The sequence below is a fragment of the Oncorhynchus nerka genome, linkage group LG15, assembly GCF_034236695.1.
Source record: "Oncorhynchus nerka isolate Pitt River linkage group LG15, Oner_Uvic_2.0, whole genome shotgun sequence".
NCBI lineage: Eukaryota > Metazoa > Chordata > Actinopteri > Salmoniformes > Salmonidae > Oncorhynchus > Oncorhynchus nerka.
The window spans coordinates 56535596-56552109 of NC_088410.1; the positions used below are offsets into that span (position 1 = coordinate 56535596).

The 16514-nt window shown below is 43.1% G+C and overlaps 1 protein-coding gene across 11 annotated transcripts in view; it reads left to right on the top strand.

Moving 5' to 3' along the window:
• The window catches only part of LOC115142940 (neurofascin-like), a 147922-nt gene extending 131689 nt beyond the window's left edge, over window positions 1-16233 (top strand). For 9 of the 11 annotated variants that reach the window (XM_065001731.1, XM_065001729.1, XM_065001733.1 and 6 more), the window contains one exon: window positions 12127-16233. In XM_065001731.1, the coding sequence (XP_064857803.1) occupies window positions 12127-12355 (229 nt within the window). In that variant the 3' untranslated portion in view covers window positions 12356-16233. Of the gene's footprint in view, window positions 1-394; window positions 1839-1943; window positions 1974-5686; window positions 5702-12126 lie in introns of those variants that run through there. The other 2 variants (XM_065001737.1, XM_065001736.1) reach the window with 2 other exon arrangements.
• The last annotated feature ends 281 nt before the right edge of the window (window positions 16234-16514 follow it).

Sequence of the window (16514 nt, forward strand, 5' to 3'; positions counted from 1 at the left end):
CTGGGAGGTTAAATATGTGTTTCACCAATCAGTGACCGATTCATCTATGCAGATTTTCTATTGTAACACCGTGTAGGAAATAGACCTAGGTATGACTGAGTCATGCAGGCTTATATAGAGGGGGATTTAGTAGGCTTTTGCCTGGTTGGTTTACTTATGTGTGTGTATACTCGTCATCATGATTATGATGTATGGTGTTCGGGCTTAGGATCAGGCGTAGTAGTGTTTATCTGCATGTACTGGATTTAGACATCAGGAATGAGGCACAGGGACTCTTAGGTCTTGTAATCCCGGTGAATGTTATGACAGGAGTTAGTATGTGTTAGGTCTAGCAATGCATGTGTTCAGTAGTATATATATTTGTTGGTGAGTGATTGTCTTTTGCTCATTCCAGGTCCCACTGATCTGTCTCCACTCATTTTTCTCTGTGGGGAATGAGTCTCTCTCTGTCCACCTTTACTGATTAATTAACCCTCTAACTTAACCGTCAAGTCAGCTTACTCACTCTAATCATCCTGATCCTACTTTATTGAAATGGTGCTAAAACCCCATGTCCTAAGTTACACAGACAGGTAGAGGGTATGTACACACTTAAATGTGTGGCTACTGTTTGTCACCTAAATCCACAACTAAAGTACATACAGAAGCATCCATACACAGCCTGTCTGGTGTGTATTGTTGTGGTGGTAACACACAGAACCGTTGACCTTTGACCTCTCACATGACCAAAGCTAGTTCCTGAATGGAGATACCTTCTCAGGTGACCCTCATCCACTGTTGCCACGGTGATGGTCATATCACCGCTGACCGTGTCTTAAGAACTTCAGAAGGAGAGGAAGTGCCCCTGTACTCAACACCCAGTAACACCACACAATCTGTAACCCAAACCCTTAACTGTTCTTATGAGTCTAAAATGGAACATGGCACCTTAATTTACCCAAGCTTTGGGGGCACCTTCTACCTAGACCAGTTACAATGGTTTAGTCAGGTATATTTAGAGTCATTTGAAGATATTTTATTAGTTTTGCTTTTAGAAAGAAATACATTGGATAGGTGCAGTGAATTGTGTTGTTTTACAGGGTCAGCCATAGTAGTATGGCGCCCATGGAGCAAATAAGGGTTAAGTGCCTTGCTCAAGGACACATCGCCATATTTTTCATCTTGACATCTCGTGTATTCAAACTAGCAACCTTTCGGTTACTTGCCCAATGCTCTAAACGCTAGGCTGCCTGCCGCCCAGAAAACGAGCATTACAAACGTTACACCAATTGATGAAATCATTTGAGCAGTGTTGTTTTAGGTGTTTATTCTACTTGACTGTGCTGTGGTTTTAAAGTGTTAAGTGTTTTTAAAAGCACTTGGATGTGTAGTGTGATGTTCAAAGGTGATATCAACCATTATCACTTGTGTGTGAGCAGTGCTCTACTGTAATGTTTATACAAGTGTGTGAGGCATGTCGGCAATGGAAAACCAAAGCAAGTCCCTGCTCTCGTCTCTAATCAATGTCTATTAATATTACCCTCTTTCCTACAGTGAAGGTCATTGCTAAGCTCACACAGTGACACACACTCAATAGCACTGGCACTAATCCCTTTGTCTACATAACTCACACGTTGTGTTGGTGTATGTGTACGTGCATGTTTGGGCGTCTGTGTGTGTGTGTGTGTGTGTGTGTGTGTGTGTATGTGTGTGTGTGTGTGTGTGTGTGTGTGTGTGTGTGTGTGTGTGTGTGTGTGTGTGTGTGTGTGTGTGTGTGTGTGTGTGCGTAAGGGTGTGTGGCGTGTACGTGTGTGTGTGTGTATGTAGTCTCTGGCTCTCATACGCTTGTGTGTCACCTGGAGGATGTCTCCTCCCTTCCCTCTCTCTCGCTCTCTCTACTCTTTCCTATCTTCACGTCTCTTCCCTGTCTTCTCCACGCTGAAATGGTCATCTGTCCCTGACAGGAACGAAAATGAGAACGAAAACGAGAACAGGTACTTTGGTTTTGGCACGGCATCCTCCTCCCGGCCTGCGCATGTCTGGGGCAGATACTCCCCTCCAGACTGGGGGGGGGGGGGCTGCCTGCGGGTTTGGGGGTGAGATTGGGGTAGTTCGGGGTAATGGTGGGGGTGCGGAAGTGAGGCAATAACATGGTCTATGACCAACTTCACCCTCCTCCCTTTGCACTACTGTTCATGGGGTAGAAGGGGAAAGTGAGAGATGGGTGGTAGAGGTGGAGATGGAGGTGGACACAGTACACCAGCCAATTTAGATATCTCGGTTCCCGGGGTGTCAAACATGTGACCAGGGCACAGCTGAGACTCTCCGGGTAGTGTGAATACACAGAGAGAAGTGAGAAGAGTGTTGTTTCTACACAGCTTCCGGCAAGGGACTTCAGAAATATGTAGCTAAGCTGTAGCTAATTAACAAAAGCTTCTATAATCAGTCCCTGACTCTTTGGGTATATAGTCTACTTCCATAAAATTAGGTCCACTTTCCCTTCAAGGCAGGTTAGTGAACAGGACAATCCCACTTCAGGGCTAAACCATGTTTTGCATCACCGGGCTACCTTGGCCTGACCTTAAGGCTAAGATCATCTATTGCCCTGTGTATCCATGGCCTGGCCATGGCTGTTCCACACCTGCTACCTCACAAGCAGAACAACAGCCGTTACAATAGGCAAAATAACTTAAAGCCCAGGGCTGTTCTGGGCCTGTTCAATACAGGCCTCTGGTGGAGAGTTGTCTTGGCAGGGACCAGATCCATCCATGGGTTGTTCAGGGTTAAGAGCAGCAAGTGTTCAATATGGGGCAAGTGAGGCTAATCATAGCTGTGGTTTAAGCGTCGCCTCAGGCTCATGACATTCAAGTGAGAAAAGCGTGTTAGTGTTCAGGGCTCCGCTGAAGTGCGCAGACAGTGAGCCAAGGCTCGGTACTGTGAAGGCCTGTTCTTATTACCAGTCTGCAGGATATCACAGGGTTGGAAAAGCAGATTTCATGGTACCACAGGCCTCACTTTAGATCCATAGCTGAAGAGTCACTAATCTCAATATACTCTGAAAGTGTCAATTTAATCAGGTAATAAAGTGTCAAGTAAATCCAGGTAATTTGCAAATGAGAGAGAGAGAGCGAAAGGAGAGCTAGAGAGAGAGAGAATATGCAGGGTTTTCTTATCTCTCCCTAGAGAGCTGTCAAGTGTTTCATGGATCAAGTAGGTAATGTGGTGATCCTGAAACTGATCGTGAACACTGAGAAGTCCTGAACCCTTTGTCTCTGTCGAGGCTTTGAGCGTGTTTTCCTACCCTTAAGGTTAATTGCTTTGTTTTTCTTCCAACAGCTGACATTTCAAAAGGCAGCAACCACCAGGTGCAGAGGTGAAGGCTGAGGACGGAAATCAATTTGGGCTCAAGTGAGAGGGAGGGAGGGAGGGAAGAAGGTGTAGGGTAGAATCTGATGGAGAGAGGGTTTGGGGAGGGAGGTTGGAAGGTCTTCCTTTGGAGTTTGACACCCTCGAGGAACCAATTTGGGGAATAAGCAGCAGAGAACATTTTGCAACATCTGACAATAAAGCCTTTGTATGCAGATAAAATATCAACACGTACAACACTATTTCCTCCCTACATCCTGACATTCACTGCTGCTCACGCGCAATAAACAAATGTTTATTCTGTCCCGTTTCGGTTGAGTCGACCTCGGCCTTCAACAGGGTCAAACTGACAGATATGTCGATAAAAATAAACATGCAGGAGTCAACTTAGTATGTTCTGGCCCACATGAAAAAATACTACAGTGTACTATAGAATACTACAGTACTTACTATAGTAAACTGTAGTATACTGTATAATACTATACTACACACTGTGGTATCCATTAAACATGTGTAGTACTTACTGTAGAGAACACTGTAATAAATACTAAAGTTATGTCCGTAAAAACACTACAGTCCATAAAAACAGTACACTTTTTAAATTATTGTAAAAACAACCGTATTGAATTTGCATATACCTTGCCCATTCCCCTCCCCATATCGCAGTTTGTGCCACCCATAAGTGAGAACTCTACATGCCAAGTGTCGACCATATATTGTTCCCCCACAGGTTATGGAAAATGTGCTCTTTTATTATTCCTCCAATAGGTTTCCTGAAGGAGAAACCCTCCACTTCAATGTCAAACACTATAGTAAATATTACAGTAATGTCTGCAAAAACACTACAGTAAATACTACAGTATACAACAGTCTGCAAAAACACTACACTATACTGTAGTACAGTCCACAAAACACTACAGTAAATACTACAATAAACTACAATGTGCAAAAACGCTACATTAATTTCTATAGTATATACAGTTTTCTTTAAATACACTATTTATACATATTACCGTATAATACAGTATGATATATTATACTACAGTAAATATGACAGTATAAGACAGTATTCACTGTAGTATTTTTTGCAGACTTTAGCAAAAACACTACAATAAATACTATAGTATTTATACCATATTATAAACTGCGGGTTCAAGCCCTGAATGCTGATTGGCTGAAAGCCGTGGTGTAGCACGGTTATGACAAAACATTTGTTAATGCTCTAATGATGTTGGTAACCAGAGTATAATAGCAATAAGGCACCTCGGGGGTTTGTGGTATATAGCCAATATTCCACGGCTAAGCACTGTATCCAGGCACTCCGCGTTGCGTTGTGTGTAAGAACAGCCCTTAGATGTGGTATATTGGCCATATACCACACCCCCTCGTGCCTTGTTGCTAAAATATAGAGTATAGTATTTTTTCATGTGGGGGAGTACTTTTCTTAATTTATGATGTATAAACACTTTGACAGTTCTATCTCTGCATGTGCGTGACTCTATGGCAGTGGTGGCCCACCCTGCTTCTGGAACGCCGCAGTGTGCAAGCTTTTGTTCCAGCCCAGCTTAAACACACTTGATGTAACGTTCTGTGGTTTGTACATTGAAGACTGGTTGATTGTTTGAGTCGGGGTGTTAAAGCTGGGCTGGAACAAAAGCCTACACCTTCTGCAGCTCTTCAGGACAAGGTCTGGCCATCCCTGGTCTATGGTGTATCCAGTTTGACTTTCTGTTGTGCTACAGACTCAGCTGTGAGGGCCTTCATTTGCCAATTGCCAAACCCACAGATGCGTTCCTTGATGTAGCTCTGGTCCCGTGTGTTACTTGCGGCTTGAGACGGCTTCAACGGCCTTTATCTGTCCATTCATTCCTCCATAGAAGGCATTTTCTTCAGTTGAAGAAGGTTCAAGCCTCACGTCACACCGTGGACCAGAGCTAGCCTTGATGCACCTCATGACCAGATAGATAGTTATCCCATTTTCCTTTGGCTATGTAAAACCTCATTCTACGGCTTTTTGTTCCGGATCCAATGATTATTGTTGCTTCATCTGTGTTTTTGTTTGTTTGATGTCATAGTATGGGGCAACTATGTATGGGCACCCAAATGTTTTTGACCCACTAGTAAATGTGATTTTAGGTCTATATCACTCAGGTATATTAGCAATTCCCCCCCCCCCCATTCAAGATCTCATTTAGGATCTCATTTTCAGTCTGTGTGTTTATTCAGTATGTTTGTCTGTTCAGTGTGTTTTTAGCCATCTCTGTTTTGTGTTCTTCCTCACCTTACGTATTCTTCCTTTGTCTTTCTGTTTTGGTTTCTGTTCCCATTGGGTCAAATCAAGTTGTTCCTTCAAAAGGTATGGAAGGAGTAGAAGCCTGTTCTGCACAGTGCACACCACAACCAGAATAACCCTGAAGTAATATGCATTATTTACTTTGAGATCGCTCAGACTTCTTGCATTGGATTTTAATCGATTAATATCTAATCACACTCTAATCACAACCTGTTGAATTGACTGAACATTGACCATTCTGTTTTCAATTGAATGAAACATATTCTCACTAAGGTTTAACCAGCTAAAATCCTCATTTAATATGCAAGATATTGTTGATTCCAGTCATGTCGAAGTAAGCGGAGGTGGAAAGTAACAAACTGATGTTGACATTTATGCAATTGATTCCTCTAGTCCAATTGATATGTTAATTGAGCTGGATAATATTCATCTTTATAGAAAAAAATGCTCAAATAACAAAGATGAAACAGTTTGTTTTGAAAGCAGTTTCAGACACTGCAGCTTATTTCAGTAGAATAAAGTATTCCCAGTTACTTTTCTCCACCTTTGCTCCTTTCTTAAAAAATAATCTAATCAGATAATTGAATCATTCTACACCCTCTCATTCTAAAGAGGTTTAAAGTCGAGGGAAAGCTTGGTCTTTTATACCTCCTCTAAACCTTCTGGCTCACTAATATTGCTTGAGCGATAAGGTCAACACACGAAAGCTGGGAAACTCGCGACCTGAGCCAAGTTTTTTTTTTGTATGACTTTGCCACTCTAGTAGATTTATTCGATTATATAATGTGGAGATGTCCTCATAATTCAGCTGTAATACTCCACTCTTGAGTGGATTTAGAACTATGGACAATAGTTTCGTATTTGCCAGCTGCTATGCTTCTCACCTTATGGTTCGATAAATCTTAGTGAATTTGAGGGTTGTGAAAATCTAATAAGTTCATTTCTCCATCTGCTCAGGTCTACTAAAAATCAAGGTTGTCATTGACCATGCCTGTATAAGGCCAATGTCTACATACACTATTGTATGTATGAGAGTGAGTTCTAACACTCCTGATAAATTCCCTCTCTCAGTATATTAATCGATTAAAACATCAAAAACATCCCGTGCAGTTATCCAGTTTCCTCCCATCTATTTCACTCTCTCTATTTTCTGGTCTACTTATCTTCTCTAGACTCTCACTCTCTCATGTATGATAAGATGGCAGCTCTGAGGACTGCGAGTCTTGCCGGTTCCTGCTTGACATTGCTTTTGTATTGCATTTTCTGTGTTCACTGTTACTTTGTTTGCTCAGAATGTTCGTGCTATATTCCCACGACCGACAAACACTTCTGGATCATGATCGGAAGCTACACACTTATCGCTCAGCCTCTCAGATCTGGAATAATACATTAGTTCCATAGTCCCTCACACAGCAGGCTTACCTGACCGAAGGCAAAGCCGGTGATGAAGAAAACCTAAAAGGGTTCTTCTGCTGTCCCTGTAGGATAACTATTTGAAGAACCCTTTTAGGTTCCAGGTAGAACCCTTTTGTGTTCCATGTAGAGTCCTTTATACAGAGGGTTCTACATGGAACCCAAAGGGTTCTCCTTTGGGGACAGCCGAAGAACCCCTTTGGAACCCTTTTTTTCTAAGAGTGTAGTATCCTGATGGCTAATGTCCAATTGCTGGAAAATAAACTTTGAGCTCAGAGCAAGGCTTCAATCGCAGAGGGACATCAGGGAATGCTGTGTCTTTGTTTTTACAGAGGCATGGCTTACGTGAAACTCACTCGACTCTGCTTTCCGACTAGATGGCGTTTCCATTTTCCGTATGGATCGTAATGGTGGTTTCTGGTAAGAGTAGGGGAGGTGTATGCTTCCTCATCAACATTTCCTTGTGTAATGAAATTAAAAACATCTCGAGCTCCTGATCACAACCGACCTGGAGTTCCTGGTGCTAAAATGCCTATATGTTGAGGGCATTCATGTGTATTATTATCACAGCTGTGTACATACCGCCACAAGCAACCAGCAAGGTGGCACTCAGCGAACTGTACAATAACGTTAGCCTGCAAGAAACCTCTCACCCGGAAGCTGTCTTTCTCGCAGGAGATTTTAACCAAGAAAATCGTTTTAAAATTATTCTGAAGTATCGCCAACATGTATCCTGCCTCATGAGAGGACAATGCGGGACCATCTGTACACAAACATCCATGACTCGTACAAAGCAATCCCCCGCCCCCACTTCAGCCAATAAGATCCCGGCTTCTGTGTTCCTACTCCGTGCCTACAAGCAGAAACTCAAGACGGAGCCACCAACACAGAGAATAGTGAGGAGCTGGACAGAGGAATGAAACTCAATGCTGCAGGACTGTTTTGAGAATACTGATTAGATGTTTTATTTTATTCATCCACCCAGAACTTATCCATTAACATTGAGGAATATACACTGCTCAAAAAAATTAAGGGAACACTAAAATAACACATCCTAGATCTGAATGAATGAAATATTCTTGTGCTGACAACAAAATCACACAAAAATGATCAATGGAAATCAAATGTATCAACCCATGGAGGTCTGGATTTGGAGTCACACTCAAAATTAAAGTGGAAAACCACACCACAGGCTGATCCAACTTTGATGTAATGTCCTTAAAACAAGTCAAAATGAGGCTCAGTAGTGTGTGTGGCCTCCACGTGTCTGTATGACCTCCCTACAACGCCTGGGCATGCTCCTGATGCTCCTGAGGTGGCGGATGGTCTCCTAAGGGATCTCCTCCCAGACCTGGACTAAAGCATCCGGCAACTCCTGGACAGTCTGTGGTGCAACGTGGCGTTGGTGGATGGAGCGAGACATGATGTCCCAGATGTGCTCAATTGGATTCAGGTCTGGGGAATGGGCAGGCCAGTCCATAGCATCAATGCCTTCCTCTTGCAGGAACTGCTGACACACTCCAGCCACATGAGGTCTAGCATTGTCTTGCATTAGGAGGAACCCAGGGCCAACCGCACCAGTATATGGTCTCACAAGATGTCTGAGGATCTCATCTCGGTACCTAATGGCAGTCAGGCTACCTCTGGCGAGCACACAAAGAAATGCCACCCTACACCATGACTGACCCACCGCCAAACCGGTCATGCTGGAGGATGTTGCAGGTAGCAGAACGTTCTCCATGGCGTCTCCAGACTGTCACGTCTGTCACATGTGCTCAGTGTGAACCTGCTTTCATCTGTGAAGAGCACAGGGTGCCAGTGGCGAATTTGCCAATCTTGGTGTTCTCTGGCAAATGAAAAACGTCCTGCACGGTGTTGGGCTGTAAGCACAACCCCCACCTGTGGACGTCGGTTCCTCATACCACCCTCATGGAGTCTGTTTCTGACCGTTTGAGCAGACACATGCACATTTGTGGCCTGCTGGAGGTCATTTTGCAGGGCTCTGGCAGTGCTCCTCCTGCTCCTCCTTGCACAAAGGCGGAGGTAGTGGTCCTGCTGCTGGGTTGTTGCCCTCCTACGGCCTCCTCCATCTCTCCTGATGTACTGGCCTGTCTCCTGGTAGCGCCTCCATGCTCTGGACACTACGCTGACAGACACAGCAAACCTTCTTGCCACAGCTCGCATTGATGTGTCATCCTGGATGAGCTGCACTACCTGAGCCACTTGTGTGGGTTGTAGACTCCATCTCATGCTACCACTAGAGTGAAAGCACCGCCAGCATTCAAAAGTGACCAAAACATCAGCCAGGAAGCATAGGAACTGAGAAGTGGTCTGTGGTCCCCACCTGCAGAACCACTCCTTTATTGGGGGTGTCTTGCTAATTGCCTATAATTTCCACCTGTTGTCTATTCCATTTGCACAACAGCATGTGAAATGTATTGTCAATCAGTGTTGCTTCCTAAGTGGACAGTTTGATTTCACAGAAGTGTGATTGACTTGGAGTTACATTGTGTTGTTTAAGTGTTCCCTTTATTTTTTTGAGCAGTGTACATCGTCAGTCACAGGCTTCATTAGAAAATGTGTTGATGATGTTGTACACACAATACCAATCTGGACATAACCCAATCAAAAACCCTGGACGAACAGATAAATCCATACCATGCTGTGAGCCCGTACTGCAGCATTTAATGTCAGCCGAACAAACCACAAAGACTCGGTGGGAAGTGCACTAAGCAAGCAGGGACGAGCTCCGCAAATCCATTCATTCGACAACTCAGACTTGCGACATGTGGCAAGGACTACAGCCTATTACTGACTACAAAGGCAAATCCAGCGGATTGGTGCCAACCGAAGCCTCCCTCCAAGATGAGTTTAACATCTTCTATGCTCGCTTTGGGGCAGACAATACAGAGCCATCCAAGAAGTATCTCTCTGCTCCGGATGACCAGGTGCTTTCGCTCCTCAAGGCTGATGTGAGGAAAGATCTCAAGAGGGAATATTCACAAAGTCACCAGCCAAATGGCATCTCTGACTGCATCTTCAGAGTGTGGCTGACCATCTCGCGGGCGTCTTCTCTGACATCTTCAACCTGCCCCTATCCCAGGATGCAGTCCCCACTTACTTCAAGGAGACCACCATTTTTCCAATGCTCAATAGTTCACATGCCCAAATGACTATCGCTGCGTCGCCCTCACCCGTGTCATCATTTAGTGCTTTCGAGAGGCTGGTCATAGCCTACATCATGGCCAGCATGACAGGTACACTGGACCCACTCTAATTTCCCTGACGCTCCAACAGATCCAATGAAGATGCCATTTCTATCGCTATTCACACGGCCCTTACACATCTTGACAAAAGGAACACCTACGTGAGAATGCTGTTCATTGACATCAGTTCACCATTCAACACTATTGTTCCCTCCAAGCTCGTCACCAAGCTTAGAGCCCTGGGCCTACCTTCTACAGCTGGATCCTGAACTTCCTGATGGACCACAGGCTGTGAAGATTGGCAATAACCTGCTCCACACTGATAACCAACATCAACCAGTCAGCCTATAGGGAGGATGTAAGTGAACTGGCACATGCCCCGATCCATATCAACCGGACTGCAGAAGAGAGAGTCAGTAGTTTTAAATTCCTCGGGGTCCATGTTATCGATTACTTGATATGAACCAACAATACCACCACTCTTGTCAAGAGGGCGCAACAGTGCCTCTACCTCCTAAGGCGTCTGAAGAAATTTGGCATGCCACCCCGGGTCCTCTCCAAATACACCATCGAGAGCGTCCTTACCAGTTCATCATGGCCTGGTACCGGAATTGCTCCGTCCACAACCGAAGGCCCTCCAGTGTGTGGTGAAGATGGCCCAGTACATCACTGAGACACTTTGTATCTACAATCCATCAGACTGCTGAACACCTGACCAGAACTGAACACCTGCTCTGATTCTCTACTCACTCACTCACTCACGCACACACATGGCCACACACATCACAACTGTTGCTACCAGACTCTTATTTACTATTGTTGATACTGTTCGGTCTGGTTTCCTTGGTAATTTTTGGTTGATGACCTGTGTGCTCAGTTGATTTGGTGACTGCATGGAGCATGCTCAGAGCCATGACTTCAGGTAATCTCTGTCAGATTATATTCCGACGTAGTTTGTCTACTAACTGGCCAGCCTTGATACGGTACCACACCAGCAAATCACCGAAGAAAATGTCAACACAGTCTGGTTTGTAGATCGATCCTTTCTACAGCCAAGAAAAATATTCAACACCTCCAAATATGATGGAAAGACTGTTGAAGAGCTAAACTTGTATCTTTTTCTCTTCCCTCTGCTCTGGTAATGCACTTCTGCTGTTTGCTATCTGCCTGTTGTAAGAGTCTAGAGAGCTAATGTTGGTTGATAGCACCAGTGTCCCTCTGCATGACAGTTCTCTCTCCCTACTGCAGAGGTAGAAGACATAGGGACATGTTCTGAACTGAGATACGCTCACCTACTCTAACTTGAGCTTTCACACAAATGGTCTAATCCCTGCAACACTCTGCTTTGTGTGTGAGCTTGAGGTTAATGCAGAGATCTCACATCAGAACATAGTCCAGGCTGAGTGGCATGTGTATGTATGAGAATGCGTTGGTTTGAGCATTTAAGGGCAACATACAGCTTCCCCAATGACTCAGCGGTGCTGTAGCAGTTATTGAAGACCACAGTATTTATTTCAGCAAGCTTATATTATTGCACTCTGGTTGACAACTGCCAGTGTTTTTCTATCATAGCTAAAGGCAAGTATCGATGTTGTTCCAATTTTTTTATTTTTTAAGTGATTGGGTTCCAGTGTGAACTGAATGACCTCAGCTTCAGTCTGTGATGATCTGTAAGAGAAAGGACTGCGGAAAACTACAATCAACACTTCTCTTGTATACAGTTGTTCCCTTCCCCAGCTCTCCTCTGACCCCTGACCCCTATTCTCTCTCCCCCTTAACCTTTGGGACGGTAAGGACTCACTTGCGGTGATGACCGTGTCGATGACTTCACAGGCGGAGTCTAACCTTTGACTTTTTTACCCTTTGTAGCAGCGACGAGGACAACAAGCCTCTGCAGGGCAGCCAGAACTCTCTGGACGGCGGGGTGAAGGAGAGTGACGACAGCCTGGTAGACTACGGCGAGGGAGGGGATGGCCAGTTCAACGAGGACGGCTCCTTCATTGGCCAGTACACAGTCAAGAAGGACAAGGACGAAACAGAGGGCAATGAAAGCTCAGAGGCCACCTCACCCGTTAACGCCATCTACTCGCTGGCATAACCCCCCCGCCCGCCTCGGCCTGGGGATCTGAGGAGCTCCCCTTAGCGGTCGGAGGGTGCTATTACCACCACTACTACTACCACATACACACAAACACAGATATGAATATGAATATATATATATATGAATCTATAAAAACACGTATACACAAGTAAACACACAGCGCCTGCCTGGAAACTGTTTGGCCTCTTTAAGCGGACGGAGAAACCATTCCTCTGAGAAATAAGGGGGTGCGAATGGAATGGAATGGAAGCTACCATATACAGTGAGCCAAGCCTTTATTGTCAGCTCCAGAAAATGGCTTGCCGAGGCAAAGTTTGGGAATCTTGAACAGTACCAGTTTCTCTATGCTCCTCCTCCTCCTGCCCATCACACAGACTTTAGTGTGCCTAAAGGGCTGACCTCAACTACAGAGGACTAAGAGGCAACGCAGAGGTTTTCAAGCATTTTGTGTGGCACTAGAGCTTTTTTGTTTTCAACGTCCTCAGCTTTTCCCGCAATCCCCCTCTTCGTCCCACACATATCACGCCCCCTGTGTCTTTACCCAGCATTCCTAGGGAAGGAGACACAGACGCTCCTCCTGTGAACATATCAGCTACGGACCACCAACATAGCAGGATGTCGGCAGATATGTTTATCATATTGATATTTCCGCAAAGAGAGATAATTCTGGTACAATAGACGAGTCATTAGTATATATTAATGCTGTAAACACTGCTAGCTCACCTTCTAGTGCGCTGCAAAACTATGCACTACCACCACCTCATGTTTTTGGGTAAAGTCTGGTTATGAATTCAATTTTTTTTTGTTTTTGTGTGTTGATTCTCACAGGTTTAAAGAAGAATAACTTGCTTAATGAAATGGTATCGTTCCCTCCCCATCCCGCTGTGGTAAATGTACTTCTGATTCACCTCCAATCTCAAGTCGTGTGGAGATATTCAAAATGGCCACAGCTATAGCAATGCCATTCCTGCCTCAAGCTTTGTTATGGTACAAGCCTATACTATGTCAGTTATAAATGACATTTGAAGAAAAAAAAAATGTTTTCAAGCATGGTAGTACTTTAGTGCAAGAGACAAAGGAAAAGTAGCATGGAGAGGAGGTTTGCTCTGCTTGGTAAACTGCTACAGACTGTCTGTCCATCTCTATGGTGAATGGTGCTCCAAGGAGGTGACTCACTTCTTGTTTACTTCCTGTTTAGCATGGCTGTGATCCTTAGGCTAGGCTTGATCGACACCTCTTTTGTCTGCTTCTTTTATAACTGGTCTCGTTATGGGACAGGCAGAATCTGTAGAGGCATGTCTTCACCTTTAAACTTCTAGAAATGATTTGGATTTATAATTGACTCTTGAAGTCAAAACGAAACGAAATACTGCTACAAAACATATTCAATGTCTTTGAATATAGGATACAGACAACTCTGTGAAGGTAATGAACGTCCCTGCAGATTCCACCTGGCCCTAGTCATCATTGTCATACGAAGTCAGTATGACAAGGAAGTGTGAAGAAGTTAGAACACATCGATACTAATACATTGGTGGACCTCCATTTTACCATTTGATCCTTTCAATAGTAGAACTCATTCATGAGTTTTTCTTGATGTTTCACCTCTTGAAGCGGTAGAAAGCTCAACACCCACTTTTACAACCTCTCACAACAGCGTTACTAAAGTCTTTCACGTTAAATCAAATAGATCTTAGCTAAAAAAAAAAGACAATTAGCTAACAGAGGTCACATTGTATTTCAGATTACGATTTTATATTTTAATTTATTACATTATGTCGATAGTGTTAATTAATATATTAGTAATTCACTCATTAATTGTTGAATACACATTTTTGACCAACTGAATTAATGGTATCACATCAGAGCCCACTCTGAAAGCCACGATAAAAAACTTAATTTGAAAACTTAACATAAGAAAAGGAAATTCTGCTGTATGACTCATCTTTTGTTGCTATGGGTATTCTTCTGTAAACTAACAACATTGACTGTCACCATTAAAGATGTTGTGTCGATCTATTCATTGTGCTGCTCTTCATGTTGAGTATTCATGTTTGTATTACTGTTAATATTCCATGTTGGTATTAGAATTTATTTAATATAACTTTAACTTAACACAGAAATGTAACATTGCTTATTTGTTTGACATACTGTAACTGTGCGTACACGTAAGTCCTGAAACAATATGTCTTTGTAAATATCTATCAGAAAAACTGCTTTATGAGTAAAGAAATAGTCACAAGTCTGTATCCACCAAGCAAATGTACCTGGTGCATCCCAAGAATGATGTCATGTGGACCTTTGCAATGTAGCTTTGATTACGATTGGGGACTCAAAATGACTCAATTGATGTTGTCCCTAACAACTTGCTTTGAAATTGTAATATATGGCTTGTGACTTGTCTATCGGTCCGTCACTTTTCTGATTATCACTAATTCAAAAGAAACAGTTGAGAAATAACACTATGTTGTGGAACAGGTATAAAGTAGTCAGCCACATTATGGTGTAAATAAAAAGTGCTAATGAAATGTGTTGTTGTAGCATACTGCACACACCTGTTCAATAGGTATGAAAAAAAAGCATTTGCTGAGGTAACGGATAGACAATTTTCCCCTATTTTGTTTGTTTTTGTATTGTCGTCTCTTAATAAGGCAACCCCAGACTTTCTCAAGGCTGCAAAGACTCATTCTCCCATCATGCCATTCACCTAACATGCCTGCTGCTCCACTCCTCCTGGTGACAGCCCGGTGGCTGGTGGCCATTTTGAAAGGGACAGATTTGGTCGTGTGCTTCACTTATTTAAAGAAATGTCTTGTGTTCTGCCTTCCTCTTCATCTTAGACTTTAAAAAAATTGAATATACTGTATGGCCATCAACATCCTCTGTGAACGGGTCCTCTTTAAACCTTCTTTCTCCAGTATGTCAAAGCAAGTTTTGACCCATTTTGTTTTTCATGTTGTTTCTTTGTGGTAAAGATCACCGTGACCACCAGGTAGTGACTACATTAGCCTACCATGCACAGACACCTGACCACTGTATTAACATGAGGACACAGGAGGCCAGGAGTGCTGGCAGAGACACAATACAGTGCCTTTCCTGTTGCTATATGCTCTCCTCAACAAGACAAAGTGCACAGAGAAACAGTCCAATCACGAACCTCCAACAACCCTTAAAAACGACTGAATCACAGAATGTTTGATGACGGATTTGGCCTTGAACTCACCGTTGTTTGAGTTCTGTACAAGCCCTTTCCCCTGATAGCCTTTCTCCTTTCCCCATATGGATCCGTAAGGGGTAATTAGTGAACTGGCTAGAAAACAGAAAATATAATAATGCATATTTGCTGATACACAGTGCTTTCTTCTGTATTTTTATTTGTTTGAGCACGTTTACTGGAGGTGCATAAGGAGTAGTGTTTTTTTGTTCCGTTTGTAATGTGTGTATCATCGACACGACTCCTCCCTTAGAATAGCAAATAACTTTTCAACTATCAAGGGGTAACAAAAATGTAAAAGTATCAATGTGCATTTTCACAGCTTTGAGTTCACTTGATTTTTAGATTCTGCAAAACTGCGGTTTTATTCTTCAACGAGATGCCCATAACAATTATACAATTGGTGCATGTATTGTTATTGTTCATGTTCTTGTTATTTGAAATGATTTTAATTTCTGCTTTTTACTTTTACAATTATAAGTGTATCGAAGCAGCTCGTCCGTCAAGCCTCGACTCGCAAAAGAACAGCTTTTGTAACGTACATCTAATCAACGGAGAAATGGCATATTAATATATTCACAATGTATGCGTGTATGATGAGATGTTGCAACTTCGGCTAGAAACGCCTTCTTTATAGTAAAGCATTCTCTTTTTCTCTAAATCCTGGCTATTGTCTTTATCTTCTACGGTTCTGTCCATGTCAACACTACTCGTACTATTCAATCACTTCCCAGAGGCTGGAGACTTCAATATCCAGAAAAGTAATTGTTTACTGTGTTTACTGAGTATATTCGTGCATCAGTCAATATGTTTTATTACAAAAACTGTTTGAAATTCTATACACATACAGGTATACATTCTTGGAGCTAGATATAGTTTTTTTTTATCAGTCTAGGTTTAGCATTAAAGTTTAAAGCACTACTGGACCCTGGCCCAGTCTAG